This window comes from Neoarius graeffei, chromosome 11 (genome assembly GCF_027579695.1).
Source record: "Neoarius graeffei isolate fNeoGra1 chromosome 11, fNeoGra1.pri, whole genome shotgun sequence".
In the NCBI taxonomy this organism is placed as follows: domain Eukaryota; kingdom Metazoa; phylum Chordata; class Actinopteri; order Siluriformes; family Ariidae; genus Neoarius; species Neoarius graeffei.
In genome coordinates, this window is record NC_083579.1 from 70,600,690 (window position 1) to 70,617,680 (window position 16,991).

General features: G+C 41.4%; 1 protein-coding gene across 1 annotated transcript in view; it reads right to left on the reverse strand.

Annotated features, from left to right (window-relative positions):
• Positions 1-16,991, reverse strand: part of myt1lb (myelin transcription factor 1-like, b) — a 314,795-nt gene that overhangs the window by 30,238 nt on the left and 267,566 nt on the right. The window contains exons 13-14 of the mRNA XM_060934686.1: positions 4,283-4,404; positions 2,545-2,613 (exon numbers count right to left, since the gene is read on the reverse strand). Of these exons, the coding sequence (XP_060790669.1) occupies positions 2,545-2,613; positions 4,283-4,404 (191 nt within the window). The remainder of the gene's footprint in view (positions 1-2,544; positions 2,614-4,282; positions 4,405-16,991) is intronic.

Here is a 16,991-nt window from a genome sequence, read left to right on the forward strand (position 1 = left end):
CGCTGTCGCCTCACAGCAAGAAGGTCCGGGTTCGAGCCCCGTGGCCGGCGAGGGCCTTTCTGTGCGGAGTTTGCATGTTCTCCCCGTGTCCGCGTGGGTTTCCTCCGGGTGCTCCGGTTTCCCCCACAGTCCAAAGACATGCAGGTTAGGTTAACTGGTGACTCTAAATTGACCGTAGGTGTGAATGTGAGTGTGAATGGTTGTCTGTGTCTATGTGTCAGCCCTGTGATGACCTGGCGACTTGTCCAGGGTGTACCCCGCCTTTCGCCCGTAGTCAGCTGGGATAGGCTCCAGCTTGCCTGCGACCCTGTAGAACAGGATAAAGCGGCTACAGATGATGAGATGAGATAATATAATATAATATAATATAATATAATATAATATAATATAATATAATATAATATAATATAATATAATATAATATAATATAACTCCAGGTAAACATAACACATGAAGGAAACTGGGGCTGAATGTTCTTTGCATTAGTGATGCAATGTTTCACAAATACAAAATTTAAATGCATTCTGTTAATAATTTATAAATACATTATAAAACTAATGCTTTTTTTTAAATAATGCCATTTCTTTTTTTCTATATTATATACAGTACTGTGCAAAAGTCTCAGGCACCCTATTCTTTTTTCATACAAACTTTGTTATCGATTTCGATTTTATGACTTAGACATTATCGAGTCAAAACATTACAAAAACATTTTAGAGTTCCAAATGTTCATTCATTTTCCAGCATAGAATTAAATGTTACAGAAAAAAAAAAATGTTTCTATCTGAGCAGCATTTTACATAAGAGAGCACTTTTCAGATTAAAAAAGAAAACATAATGAAGGCGACTGGGTTTTTGGGGCAAAATGAAGAAGCGAGTATGACAGAAAAAGTGTCCAGAAGAACTGGGTCACTGTGGCTGGTTCTGTAAGATGCTCAGTAAAACCTACAGCTCATTTCCTAATAAAACTGCACTCATTGTACCTGAGACTAGTATCTTTTGTTTAAAGCAAATCATCTCAGTATTTTTATGTTGAAATATTTAATTTAATTATTTTTAAGCCATCTGTGGTCTACAGCATTTCTTTACATGTGCCTAAGACTTTTGCACAGAACTGCATTTTCTAGAGTTTTTTCCCCCCCGAATGTGTATCATGTCTCATGAATGCAGTATAACATATCTTGTGATAGCTTGCGGGGTGTTAAATATTAAAGCTATGCTGCCTTTCAGATTTTTCAAGTGTAGGTCATAAAAAGAATTTTCCCCGACACCCAGTTATTTTTGTTTAGTGACTGAAAGCTACTGAATTCGAATCACAGACTTCCAATTAAAAAAAAAAATAGAACAATTAATGAATTTAAGGGGCGGCACAGTGGTGTAGTGGTTAGCGCTGTCGCCTCACAGCAAGAAGGTCCTGGGTTCAAGCCCCGGGGCCGGCGAGGGCCTTTCTGTGTGGAGTTTGCATGTTCTCCCCGTGTCCGCGTGGGTTTCCTCCGGGTGCTCCGGTTTCCCCCACAGTCCAAAGACATGCAGGTTAGGTTAACTGGTGACTCTAAATTGACCGTAGGTGTGAATGTGAGTGTGAATGGTTGTCTGTGTCTATGTGTCAGCCCTGTGATAACCTGGTGACTTGTCCAGGGTGTACCCCGCCTTTCGCCCGTAGTCAGCTGGGATAGGCTCCAGCTTGCCTGCGACCCTGTAGAAGGATAAAGCGGCTAGAGATAATGAGAGATGAGATGAATTTAAGGCCACGTGGCCCTAAATTTTCTGCTATTTTTTCCTGCTTCACCATGACCCAATACAAGATACTACGTTGTGCATGACGGGGTGGGCTTTCCCTGTTTGCACAAGGCATTGTGGGATACAAATTTGAAACAGGAGAGAAAAATGGAGGACGTGAGTGTGCGAATGAACCGTGAAAGACCGACTACAGTAATGGAAAGCAAGAAGGAAAGACGTCGCTAGGAAACGCAGGACCAAACTAATAAATATCGGCGCTCAGCGAGCACCTCGGTGTGACCAGCTGTTCGTTTAGCAACAGAATGATGGAACTGTCAGTGCACGCTCAAAGGTAAACCTGTAGATCGCAGTAATGCAACACAGTGGATGCCAGCTGCTGTAAAACCCAAAAGAAGAAGAAGAAAACGACGCCGAAAGGTAAACCTGCACATGCGCACACACACGGACTTCCTCTGTCTGCTTGACTGCGCGAAGCGAGAGATTTCATGCACATTATTTGCTTTAATCCCCTCAAATTAAATAACTTCCCAGTCACAGAATGGCCTGTTTGTTTGTTTTTTTGAGATACTTCAGCGATTTTATGAAATCGAAAGGACGTCTAGCTTTAAGTCAATATGACAATATAATAACTCTAAATAACAGCATAATGAGAAATGGTGATATGTTGAAGTAATGCGATCCTCAGGTACAATAACAGCATAATATCTTGAAATAACGAGTTCTCAAGTTGAAATAATGAAATATTCAATCGAACTGGTGACGGAGCACGTCTGCAGTTTAGATTTCTCCTGAAACTAAACTTACTTGAGTTCTTGTGAATTGGTAGCCATCATACTCCGAATGCTTTTATCTGCTAAAGGACAACCTGAAAGACTGAAAGATTGTAAAAGCAGATGTTAGTTTAGCAAAAAAAATGGGGATGAAGAAAAGCAGCTGATACAAAACAAGCACACAAACACTCGCATCCAAAAATAAAAAATAAAAAAATAAAAATAATCACCTCACAGGAACTATCAATGCAGAAAAGCCATGGTGCAAGTGCAGGGGAAATCAGATCTACACAATGTTAACCCTCTGAATAGATAGATTACTGTCTGATGCCTTCTACACTGATTTGTGTCATTTGCTTTCTCTGTGTAACATTTTTGCTATTGAGATCTCAATGACTGAGCTCGTGTACTCAAAGGGTTAACGTTAATGTGGGTATGTACTGTGCTAGGTACTGTTAGACAGCATAGTCGAGGTAAGCTGAAAACAATAAATTCATAGGACGAATCCACCATGAGAAAATGAAATCACACCTTCTATGCGAGGCGTAATTACCGGTTACGTGACCACTTCCATCACACCCTGGAGTTGGGCATCTGTCTCCAGAAAAAAGTAGATAGAATCAAATCCCAAAAGTCCAGAACAAACAAACAAAACAAAAAGCGAAACAAGATTTGTGTGCAGCCAAAACACTTCATTTTGGTCAAATATTCCACACAACACCATCATAAGCGTTATGTTTGTAGCTACAGTACACTACCGTTCAAAAGTTTGGGGTCACCCAGACAATTTTGTGTTTTCCATGAAAAGTCACACTTTTATTTACCACCATAAGTTGTAAAATGAACAGAAAATATAGTCGAGACATTTTTCTGGCCATTTTGAGCATTTAATCGACCCCACAAATGTGATGCTCCAGAAACTCCATCTGCTCAAAGGAAGGTCAGTTTTATAGCTTCTCTAAAGAGCTCAACTGTTTTCAGCTGTGCTAACATGATTGTACAAGGGTTTTCTAATCATCCATTAGCCTTCTGAGGCAATGAGCAAACACATTGTACCATTAGAACACTGGAGTGAGAGTTGCTGGAAATGGGCCTCTATACACCTATGGAGATATTGCACCAAAAACCACACATTTGCAGCTAGAATAGTCATTTACCACATTAGCAATGTATAGAGTGTATTTCTGATTAGTTTAAAGTGATCTTCATTGAAAAGAACAGTGCTTTTCTTTCAAAAATAAGGACATTTCCAAAGTGACCCCAACCTTTTGAACGGTAGTGTATTAGCATGATATTTAATAGTCCCTGTGATGTCAGTGTGACTTCTGACATCATTCAAGTCACGATCAGTATCGTAAGGCTTATGAGCGTGTTACATGGTGGTAATGCTGTCAAAGAGATCAAATGAAGTGTTGCTTTGAGTCTCATTTTGTTTTGCCATTGATCATAGTTCATTGTTTCCAGTTTAGCTTCACTGTCTCTCAAGACATCCTAAAGAACAGCTGCAACATGAACAGGTAGAATGAGAATGATGTTCCGTTACGATAAAGCATCAGAAAAGAAAAGGCACAAAAGACAGAGATATGCTAAACTAAAGAACTCCAGCTGAAAGGACGCTGTCGCATTATGTGGCATGCGGCTGTGCTGAAGGCTGATCGCTCTATATGGAGCAACACAACAGAAAAGAAAAGGAGAGACAGGAATATCAGTCGAGAGGAGAAGAGGGTGACGCGCAAGAGTGACCAGCGACATCACTTCCTCTTTGGCCTTACGTTATCAGGTCCTTTTTGCTCTCTTTGCAAGGGGCGAATTTTGGCTTGGGACTCGGGATGGCGACGTCGGTGGCATACGCAGTGTCCTCTAAAATGTCCTGGAAGGGATCGAGATCATCTGACTGTAAAAAAAAAAAGTGGAAAAGAGCGAAAGTGAAAAAGTTTGTAGAAAACAGTTATTACACGTCTATAAACATATTAGATTTGCTTCAGTATGTATATGTGGAAGTGACATATTTTGAAACAAGGCAGATGTTGTAAACTAGGCAGATCTTGAAATAGAAATGAGATCGAGAGAGACTCTGTGTGTGTGTGTGTGTGTGTGTGTGTCTGACTTCTGTTCATCTCCCAGCAGTTATCAGTGTGTGCTGCTGGCATGGTGGCTCTGGCATGTTACACCATCTGCCAAGTGTCTTTAGAAGGGACAAAATAACTTCTCAAATCTCTCTCTATCTCACACACACACACACACACACACACACACACACACACACACACACACACGTTAGTCACATGCAGTATTTAGACACAGCTATTCCTGCTGCTGAGTTCTGAAGAGGGCACAACGTCTCACACGAAATACAGTGTCGAGTAACAAAATAACATTTGTTTCTGTGTATGTTCGTATAATCCAAATATAAAGCATGTTTTACAGCATGCAGCCAAAAAAAAAAATCTCAACTGGAGGCTATAAACTCGAAGTTTCCAAATAAAGCAGTAAATAATTTTGATTGCGATCTTGCTATGGCGGAAATTAGAATGTCGCTCAAACTCTCATGACCCCTTGACATCCACTCGACATCCATATCTAAATATATTTTCCAATCAATCAATCAATCAATCAATCAATCAATCAATCAATCAATCAATCAATCAATCAATCAATCAATCAATAACTTTATTAAAGTGTCAAACTTATATCTGGCCACAAGTAGCCTACTAATTGGGGACACAAGCTATAAATATGAATAAAATCTGAAATATATACTTCTATCTGTAATCTTAAATTTAAATGATAAATCGCAAATCTTAAAGCTCTACTGCCCTTCAGATTTTTCAGGTTTAGGTCATAAAAATAATTTTCCTCGACACCCAATTATTTTTGTTTAATGGATCGAAAGCAACTGAATTCGAATCACAGACTTCCAATTTTATTAGTCATTTTTTTTTAAAATAGAACAATTAATGAATTTAAGGCCACGTGGCCCTAAATTCTCCGCTATTCTTTCCTGCTTCACCGTGGCACAATACAAGATACTATGTCATGCATGATGTGGTGGGCTTTCCCCGTTCACGCAAGGCATTGTGGGATACAAATTTGAAACAGGAGAGAAAAATGGGGGCGGCACGGTGGTGTAGTGGTTAGCGCTGTCGCCTCACAGCAAGAAGGTCTGGGTTCGAACCCCGTGGCCGGCGAGGGCCTTTCTGTGCGGAGTTTGCATGTTCTCCCCGTGTCTGCGTGGGTTTCCTCCGGGTGCTCCGGTTTCCCCCACAGTCCAAAGACATGCAGGTTAGGTTAACTGGTGACTCTAAATTGACCGTAGGTGTGAATGGTTGTCTGTGTCTATGTGTCAGCCCTGTGATGACCTGGCGACTTGTCCAGGGTGTACCCCGCCTTTCGCCCGTAGTCAGCTGGGATAGGCTCCAGCTTGCCTGCGACCCTGTAGAACAGGATAAAGCGGCTAGAGATAATGAGATGAGATGAGATGAGAGAAAAATGGAGGATGTGAATGAAACGTGAAAGACCAACTACAGTAACGGAAAGCGAGAAAAAAAAGACGCTATGTTATATACGAAAGAAAGGAAACGCAGGACCAAACTAATAAATCTCGGTGGTCAGCGAGCACCTCGGTGTGATCAGCTGTTCGTTTAGCGACAGAATGATGGAACTGTCAGTGCACGGTCAAAGGTAAACCTGTAGATGGCAGTAATGCAACACTGTGGATGCCAGCTGCCGTAAAACCCAAAAGATGAAGAAGGTGGTAAACCTGCACATGCGCACGCATACAGACTTCCTCTGTCTGTTTGACTGTGCAAAACGAGCGATTTCATGCACATTATTTGCTTGGGAATCCCCTCAAATTAAATAACTTCCCAGACACAGAATGGCCTGTTTTTTTTTTTAAATAGATATTACGGAAATAAACATACATTACAATGACCAAATTTCAGAGGGAACTAAATTTCACCGGTTTTATGAAATCGAAAGGCCGTCTACTTTTAAATGTATACTATACAACTCAGAAAGAAAGTTTGAACTGTTATTACCCATTATTATATTTCTTATTTATCCTGTTCATTGAGGTTACTTAATAATTCATTGTAGTTCCTGAATAATATGATTTAAGATGAATTACAGAATAATAAGCCAAGATTTTATGAATTAATTAAACATGACAGATTGGGTAAATAATAATAAATATAGCTGTGGGGTCTTGCAAACATTTCCCCAAGTTGCCTGTTCTTGTCAAATTGCATGGAACAATAAAAAGACCATAGATGAACAACTTATGATGTTTTGTAAGAAATAGGACATGGTGTGAAATGTCTGATGGCGGCCATGATGGCAGAAATTGTCTGATGGCAGCCATGTTTTTGATGTAACCCAGTCATAATCCAAAAAAACAAAAAAACAAGTATTCAAATGTAACTTTGCCTATTATTGATGGCCATTTTTTGATGACCTTTGCAGACCTGTTCAGACCCTTGAGCTAAAAGGTGACCTGCTAATCCTTGCAACTGTTAAATGGCCCTTTCCAACAGCAGGCGAGTCAAGTCGAGTCGAGCCAATCTGGTACCATACGATGGAAAAGGGCCATAAGTAAACCAAGCTCTGCCCAACTTGGATTGATTGGCATGTGACAGCCAAATTCCTTACAAATCTCAACATGATTTTGATAAACGTTATGTTTCAGACTCTACTGAGTAGTTCGATGCCAATTTTGGCATCAATAAGCCAAACAAATTCTCGGACTAACTCACAAAAGTAAAAAGCAAATTAGCAAAAAAACTGAAGTCAGCAGAGCTTAATGGTCCAAACTGCAATTTGGTTTGGAGTCAAGGAATTAGAGGGAAAATGAATTTCATCTCCAGGCCTCAGGGTTTTTTGAGATATGGGCTGAAATATACAATGGTGCACTATACAGTAGCACCACCATCGAGTTGATTAGGTCCTTGTCACTTGTCGGAGTAGCAGGAGATCTACTGCAACCCAGTTTCACAGAAAAAAAGTTTGCCTGCAACTTATTTGGAGGACAGAAAAAGAATGAAGAAAAAGCCAGGCAAAAACTATAGGGTTCAGTATTTCAAGCTTGAAAATACACATGCTTGGGACTAGAGCTTGGAAATTGCCTCATAAATTTGAGAGTGAATTTCTTCTTCAGCCTGGAAATGATTTTATTTGTATTATATTTGTTAAATGTTGGGTTTGGGTTTCCTTGAAATCAGGAAGCCACGACCTAATGGTTTGAGAAGCAGCTTTGGGACCAAAAGGTTGCTGGTTTGGTTCTCTGGACCAGCAGGAATGGCTGAAGTGCCCAAGCTGCTCTGGGTATGTTGCCAAATGCCATTAATGTAATCACTGAAGTACGTAGTTTAAGATGGCCAAGGCCCTGGTCTTCCCAGGCAGTCTCCCATCCTAGTACTAACCAGGCCCTTGAGGTGCTGATCTCTGTTTTAGTTGCCCTCAGCCTCTCACCTCTTCCATAGCTAGGGTTACAGTGTGTGGGGTGGGGTGGGGGGGCAGTTCTCTGGTAATCATGAAAGTTTGACTCCCTACTCACATCTGTATTGTGGTGTGCATCACTAGATGGCACTAGGTACCGTTTTAATGATGGTCTTTGGTATGACCCAACCATGAGTAGAACTCACACGCTAACCACTAGGCCAACTCACAGTACGCTGTACTGTGGTATTGCTCCATAAAATAGTCTTTGCGTGTCTCGAACCCTGTTCATCCCCCTGTGAAAGCTGAACATTCACCATTCGGTTTGTGACTGTAATGAAGTGTGGGCATGTGGATGTTAATTAACAGTCTTTCATCTTTCTCAGAAGTTAAAGTAGCGGTCAAAATTCAGGCAGGGGTCAGTTGATCATGCAAACAGTGCAATGCAGGAAAAACTGAATCAAAATCAAAAGTAGGAGCAAAAGTCAGGATAAAATTGAAGAAAACTGGAAAAGTAGAACTAAACCATGTTATAAGCTCACGTCTGCAACAGCTGCATATGAACTGATGTTCGCAAAATATCAAGTGGAGCAATATTTCATATTTATGATCTTGTCATGTCAGTTGTTGTGTGTTGTGTGGATGAAAGGATGCTGTTGCCTACCACCATTTGCTGACTTGTATACCACCACCACCTCAGTGCCACAAAAAAAGATTGAGCTTTGTGCATTTACTAGGTTCTATTTCTGCTCTTGTTGAAAAACAATTAAAACAAGTGTTGCCAGGCAAAACAAACCTCGCCCAGTAGCACTTATGATAAATATGAAGGAAGATATCGCAAAAAAAATAGGTACCCTATGGGTCCATGTGGCTATTGCTTATAAATAAAATAGTTTTCTGATCCCATGTCCATACAGTAAATAATCGCATATATATATATTTACTCTATGAGGCAGTAGCCACAAAAATGAAGCGTAATCCAAAAATGAACAATTTAAAAATCACAGAAGTAAAATATACCAAGTGTCTGTACTTTATATTATTCTACTCTTACCTCTTACAGTTTTCGAAACTGAAACCTCCGAACCGAGGCTGACATACACACGCTGTCGCCATGACCCAAACTCTTATTTCCCGGAAATGGCCCGGTGCTAGAGCTCAGTGGAACGCACTTTCCCTCTGTAATAAGCATAAACATGTCTGAAAGAGGTTTCTTTAGTCGAGTCCATTTATTTCAAATGGTGAACCGAATTGTATTCACTCACTGGCCATTTTAATCGGAACACGTGTATGCACAGTGTGCGACTGTTACACTCTTACATTCTTACAGCACGATGACGTAGTGGCTAGCGCCTCTATATGAGGCAGTAGTTACAACAAAAACAATTTTGACCTTTTTGGTGACCTTGACCGGATGACCCTCAAAATGTTGGAGGTTCTATTTGAGACCAATGCCCATCTATCCTGAAAGTTTCATGAAGATTGATCCAGCTGTTTTCCCATAATATCATTAACAAAAAAACAAAGAAACCAGACCAAAAACAATACCCTGGTGGACTCCGTCCCGGGCAAGGTACCGTAATAAATGACAAAAAAAAAATAGGAATAAATGCTGAACCAGGAATGACAACAAAGAAAACAAGATTCAGACTTGCATACAGGGGAAAAATGTTACAATCTCGCAAAGAATGAGCTGAGCGATTGGAAACAGGAAACAGTTTTGAACACTGCAAAAAATGACATCTTAGCAAGTGAAAATATCTTTATTATAGCCGTATTTTCTAGCGTTTCCTATTATAAGATTACGACAAGATCAACTGTGAGCTCATTTACGTATCTCCCTACTCTCGCTTATATCAGAATGCAAGCAATCGAAGGACTAGCACACTTATTATGAATGTTGACTTCAACAAATAATGAACCCTGAAACGAATAGGTAAAGAGCCGTGTCTCTCCCCAGGGATTTCAAATAGCTTCCTGGTAAACTTTCATTTTGAAATAGCATTTTGCTTCTTGAAATAGCGTCAAAATCCACACATGTTTCATAAATACATTCAATTGGTAAACAGGAAGTCGATGTGGGACAGACCTGAAAACGGTATACACGGTATAGAACCCCAAGCTGAAGCTCAGTACCAAATATCAAGCAGGTGTGATTTGTAGTTGCTGAGAAAAGTATTACGAAAATTTTGTAAATTCACGCTATATATTTTGTAAATACATTCAGTCGGTAAACAGGAAGTCAATGTGCGACAGACCTGAAAATGGTATACACGGTATAGAACCCTAAGCTGAAGTTTGATACCAAGTACCAAGTGGCTATAATTTGTGGTTGCTGAGAAAAAGGGTGTTTTGGACGGACGGCGATATGGACAGACGGACGGACAGAGGTAAAAACCAGTATACCCCCCCCACCCGAACAAAACAATTATGAAGCATATAGACATGTTTGACTATTTTTTGTGCTTTAACTAGTCTTGTTCTGACCTTTATTTCTGGAAGACTTCACCAGAACTATCTTCCAGGAGAACAAAATTAAAAAAAAAAAAAAATGTATTAATTAAAGCTTGAGTAATGAGTAATAGCATCTAAAAACAGGCTGAATAATTGAAGCTTCTATTTAATTTATAATAATTTCATCATAAATATTTGATAAATTTGACCTTATTCAAGAAATTTTCCCTTGCTAAGATATCATTTTTGCAATGTATGTAGTCAATAATCAGGCATGTGAGATCGATATAATGTCTGGGATGGATACAGATGTGAATATTACAGCCACATGTGGACGCAGGGGCGTGGTCAAACGTCAGCTGTGGATGGAGAGGAGGCGGGTCCAACTGGCAGGTAATGTGTGGTGATTCTCACCTGTATCGAAGTTTACTCATGTGTCTTTTGTGTGCTTGCAGTAACCAGAGAGAGAGCTGAGCAGAGCCGTGTGTGTGTGTGTGTGTGTGAGAGAGAGAGAGAGAGACAGAGAGAGAGAGAGAGAGAGAGAGTGCATAATAAATTAAGTTCGCTGAAAAGCAAGTGTGCAGCAAATAAAGTGCACCTTTGAACGTTCCCAAGCTCGCCTCCCATGTCCTCATTTATCCCTTGAACTCAGCAGGTGTCACACCTTGGTTCCACATTGAAAAAACCTTGAAATTGTAGCTTTAGTCATCTTTTACATTACATTTAACAGTTCTACTACCAGCGTAAAAAAAAATAATAAATCATCGCAGATCATTTATGCTGATTTAATGGCAATCAAACAGTCAGGATGATCTTCTGAGCATCTGCACATGTACAGGCAATCACAGGTGTTTCTACCACACACACACACACACTGAAAAATAAGGGTCTCTTACTTAGAAAGCACAGCAGCGTTCCACACAGCCAATTTGTATGCAAATAACAAAAGCTCAATTGGCTGTTGAACTGCGCCAGTCAATCAATGGTTCCACGGAAACGTGACGGAGAGGAAGTGAAAACAAATCTGTAAATTGTGCTGCATTAGGGAGATGTGAGGATGTTTTTAGCAACCGGCTCTGAAAGGCTCAGGTGGAATGAAGCAGTCGTTTCACAGTAACGTTTAAAAAGGATTAGTTTTTCCTTTTAAGAACAGTGTAATATGGAGGAGAGCACAAATGTGCAGCAAAAGGGCAGAATTTTTTGATTCTTGTTGATAGAACAGTGGATACAGTATATTTGTGATTACCCCCCCCCCCCTTTTTTTTAAATACCAGAACCACTGTAGACAGCTGCAATCTGTCATCGAGTTACACTAGATGGCAGTGTGGTGAAATCAGAGAGTGTGTGTTTTCACGTCTTCCTATCTTCTCCCCACAAGGGGAGGAATGTCTGTCAGTTCTGACCTTGTGGGAATATTTGGTCAATGCCCATGAGGAAAATGGCAGCTTCTTCTTTTTTTTAAAAAAAAGAAAACAAACAAACAAACAAACAAACAAACAAACAAACAAAAAATATCTGCACTATATTAATGGAAAGTCCTCATTAAGAAAGTAAGAGAAATAACATGACAGAATGGTGTCAAAAGTCCTCACAGTCACCTGATCCTCATAATATGCAGGGGCTTTACGGGTATCATTCAAACAAATACAGTTGAAAACACTGAAAAATTAATAAATATTTCCTGCTAGGGACTGAGGTTAGGGTTCCTTCCTTCCTTCCTTCCTTCCTTCCTTCCTTCCTTTCTTCCTTTCCGTCCCTACCTTCCTTCCTTCCTTCCCTACCTTCCTTCCTTCCCCTTCCTTTCCTTCCATACCTTCCTTCCCTCCTTCCTTTCCTTCCCTACCTTCCTTCCTTCCTTCCTTCCTTCCCTACCTTCCTTCCTTCTTTCCTTCCCTACCTTCCTTCCCTACCTTCCTTTCCTTCCTTCCCTACCTTCCTTTCCTTCCTTCCCCTTCTCTACCTTCCTTCCTTCCCTACCTTCCTTCCCCTTCTCTACCTTCCTTCCTTCCCTACCGTCCTTCCTTCCCTACCTTCCTTCCCTATCTTCCTCCCTTCCTTCCTTCCTTCCTTCCTTCCCTCCTTCCTTCCCTTCCCTACCTTCCTTCCCTCCTTCCCTACCTTCCTTCCCTCCTTCCTTCCTTTCCTTCCCTACCTTCCTTCCCCTTCTCTACCTTCCTTCCTTCCTTCCCTACCTTCCTTCCCCTTCCCTTCCTTCCTTCCTTCCTTCCTTCCTTCCTTCCTTCCTTCCTTCCTTCCTTCCTTCCTTCCTTCCTTCCCTCCCTACCGTCCTTCCTTCCTTCCCTACCGTCCTTCCTTCCATCTTTCCTTCCTATGAATTGTAAATTTTGGCTGTGACAGTTCATCATCCTCAGCTACATCCCTCACTTTCATAATTACTCTCACCTTTTAATCTCATTCACACAGTTAATATTTTTGTGTGGACCTACCTGCAACATTTTCTAATGAATATAGTTGGTTCTATTTTCTAAAATAGAAATCAACTAGTACCTCAATTTAAACCACTACAGCTCTGTGATGGGTTTCCCAAAAGCCTCTTAAAGTGATTAACCAGGAAAGTTTGAAATTATGGGGTTATGAAATGTCATCATTATACATTAATACACAAGATGTTCTAGACAAAAAAAAATTAAGCGGACTTCAGCTTGAAAAAAATTTTAAAGTTGTAACATCAGTCCATTGGGCCATTTCACCGGGCGCAGCCATACTGGATTAGCCGGATACATAGATAGATGTATTAGGAGACGAAAACAAGGGTGGCGCTGTGTGACATAAGATTCTGCACGTCTTCTTCATTCCGTCCTGGATCCGAATGGCTTCATCAAGTAAAGCGAGAAAACTTTACTCCTGGAAAAAGCAGCAAACTGCTATGCAGTGAGCATTTTACAGAAGATTGTTTTATGGAGGACTTGGATGGAAAAAAAAAACACTGGGAAGAAGCGAGACATGAGGCAGAAATGACAACTGAAGCCAGACACGATCCTGGCTTTCACTTTGTTTCACCACAAAACACCGATACGGCAGCATGACAGCAAACCGTGCCATGCATCAAACGGATGGAAGATAAGCAGGCAAATATATATATATTATTTACCAGCTGGGAAGTCTGTATCGTGAAATACCGTGACCAAGGTCTTGAAAGTACTGACCGAGGCCCTCTGGGCCAAGGTCAGTATTTAAGGCCAAGGTATTTCACCATACGGACCGACCTTCATCATCATTTGCAGTCAGTTGGTTTTGACAAGGATTGTTTATGGTGGCTTGATGTTCTTTCTCCAGACAGACTTGTTTTCGGCTACTTGCTGCCATGATCGACTGTCAATGTTTCGTCATTTCATGTTCCTTTTCATAGCATTCTTGAACCTCAGGTTCGGTTGACTACGATTTCTCGTTCCCTCACAAAGCTGGGAATACAACAACTGTCTTGGTAGCCTCTCATTACCCATCCTGTGAACATGGCCTAGCCACCTCAGCCCTTTTTCGATAAGGATATCCGCCATGGATGGTAGACCTGCTCGATTTAGGATGTCAACATTGGTGATCTTGTCCTTCCATGTGACTCCCATGATTGCCCTCAGGTGTCGCATCATGAAGGCATGAAGTTTTTTGACTTGGTGGCAATAGATGATCCAGGTTTCTGCTCTGTAGAGTAAGGTTGATAATACAATGACCCTGTACACTTTGCATTTCGCTTTAGTAGAGACATGTTTGTTGTTACATAAACAACATAAACAGTTTTGCAAAAGCAGCGCTTTTGCCTTGTCTGGATGTAGATCCCTTCCTGGACGCCATCAAAGGCTACCTTGAGCATGGCCGCCAGGTACAATGAGAAAAGCAAGGGCGCTAGGACTGTTTAACCCTGTTTGTCACTTCGAACTTTTCGGATGTGTTTCTTTCCTGTGCAACTTGCACCTGCATTCCGTCATGGAAGGATTTCAGCAGATTGATGATTTTGTCCGTCCATCCGTATTTCCGAAAGACAGTCCAAAGCACTTCCCTGGAGACGGTGTCAAAAGCCTTTGTGAAGTCGATGAAGACAGCATACACTGACATGTTTTGTTCCGTGCATTTCTCTTGTACTTGGCAAAGGCTGAATATCATATCTATGGTACTTCTACCACTACGGAAGCCGCACTGTGTCTCTGGTAGTATGTTGCGGGTGAGCAAAGCATCTAATCTGTTAAGTAGTATCCGGGCCATAATTTTACTGGCAATTGACAGAAGCGATATTCCACGATAGTTTCCACAGTCCTTTCTGCTACCTTTCTTGAAGATAGGGACAATATTTGCATCCTTCCAGTCTTGTGGCATTTCCTCATTTTCCTAGATTTTCAGAACGAGTTTGTAAAGTTTCCTTTTCAACTTTGTTCCGCCGTACTTCCATATTTTGGTAGGTATCCCACAGATGCCTGGGGCCTTATTTTCTTTTGTTGCGTCGATGGCTTTCAGCATTTCATCAAAGCTCGGTTTCTCGTCAAGTTCAAGTATCTTTGGTAATGCTGTTTAGTGCTTGATGGTCTGTGTCACTCAGTATGTTTAGTAGCTGGCTGAAGTGTTGGGCAAATCTGTTGAGTATTTGTTTTTTGTCATCCAAGATCGTTTCCCCATCTGTTTCCAACAGCTGTGTCGTACTCTTCTTTTGTGATCTGTACACCTCTCTTAGGCCAACGTAAAAGGCCTTCATGTCCTTCTTGTCAGCAGCTAGTTGTAGTCCTTCAGCTTTCTTTTCCCACCACTGCGATTTAAGCTTTGTCGTATGCTTTTGAAGCTTCCTTCAAGTTTCGACGAGTCTAGCTCTGTTCCTTCTTGTGCTTACTTGTAGGTATTTCATCTTCACCACATTACGTTCCACGATCAGTTTATTTAGCTCCTCGTCATCGTTGTCGAACCAGTCTTAGTTTTTCCTTTCTGGACTCCCGAGGTGTTCTTTGGCTGTATCAAGTACAGCAGTCTTAAGTGACTCCCATTCACCTTCTACGCTTGTGTCCGGGGTACTCAGTTCGTCCATTGTCTTGTCCATGTGTTCTGCAAAGCTCACCTGAAAAGCCTTGTCTTTCAGCTTTTGAACGTTGAGTTTGGTCGGTGATCTGGCCCCAGTTTTTGAGTGCTGTTTTTTCAAGGAGAAGGCAAACTTTGATCTTATCATGTTATGGTCAGTTGAGCAGTCAGCACCCCTCATCACTCTTGCATCAAGGATATCTGAGCAGTCCTTTTGCTTTGTGATTACGTAACCTAGGAAGTGCCAATGCTTTGATCATGGGTGCATCCATGCAACTTTATGGTGGGGTTTGTGCTTAAAGACTGTGTTGGAGATAACTAAGGAATGTTCTAAGCAAAAGGTTAATAGCAGTTTGCCATTTGAATTGCACTTTCCTATTCCGTGTTACCCAAGAACTCCGGGCCAGTTTTCAGTGTCTTTTCCGACCTTGGCATTGAAGTCACCTACTAGGATCAATTTATCATTCTTTGGGACATGTGTCATGGTCTCTCTAAGCTTGTTGTAAAATTCCTCCTTTGTCTCCTCAGGGTTTGTCACTGTAGGGGCGTATGCACTGATGATGGTTGCAAAGGTATTTTTCTGTAGAGGGAGTCTCATTATTGTGAGTCTGTCATTTATCGGTACCGGATCTTGTTCAAGTTTCGATGCAATTTCATTTCTCATTGCAAAGTCGACTCCCGATTCACGTTTTTCGTTTCTTTCGCTCCAGAAAAACGTGTATCCGTGATCTACAAGGCTGCCATGACTGGCCAGTCTTGTTTCGCTTAGTGCTGCTATGTCGATGTTGTATCTCTTTAACTCTTTGGCAACTAATGCTGTTTGTCACTCTGGTCTTTTGGAGCTGTCAAGAAGTGTCCTGACATTCCATTCTGCGATATTGATTGTTTTTCGTCTTCCTAGCTTACTTTTCGCTGGACACCGGAAAGTGGATGTACCAGCACGAACCTTTTTGACCCGGGCGACGTTCGATCCGGTATGAGAAATAATATCGATGTCCATATCCATAAACTGCATGCAAGTTTGTTTTTAAGTAAGACTGGCTTTTGCGTTACCAGAACCACTCTCTCGGCATGACTCGACTGTGGTCTAACTGGCAGGAAAGTTGATCGAGACTTGTTAGCAGTTTCGACATGCTGCAGCGGTTGGCCGGATGATAGGTATGTTTATCACCGCCCTAAGTGCTACCACGGGGCACTGGCTAGGTTCAGCATATGGCATGTGTAGGTTTCGCGAAAGAAAGAAAAGCTTCACTGTATCCCTAGCATGGGTGGCTGCTGGGTGCTATGCCTTGCCAAAGGGCAACCCAGGAATTTGGTCTGGGACAGCTTATTTCCATATTCACTGCTAACCTCATGGAGGCCGTTCCCCTATCCGCCACCTGGGGACCCGGTGGATGGGCGTTATCTTCACCACACCACAACGGACCGACCTTAAGCTGGTAAATAATATATATATTTTTTTCTTTACCAAATTCTAACAGAAAACGAGAGCGCCCGAAAGGGAAAACCGAGCCGAGCCGCCATTTTGAATACTCATTCACGGCTGTAATGCAAATTGCTTCCTCCTCAGTATAC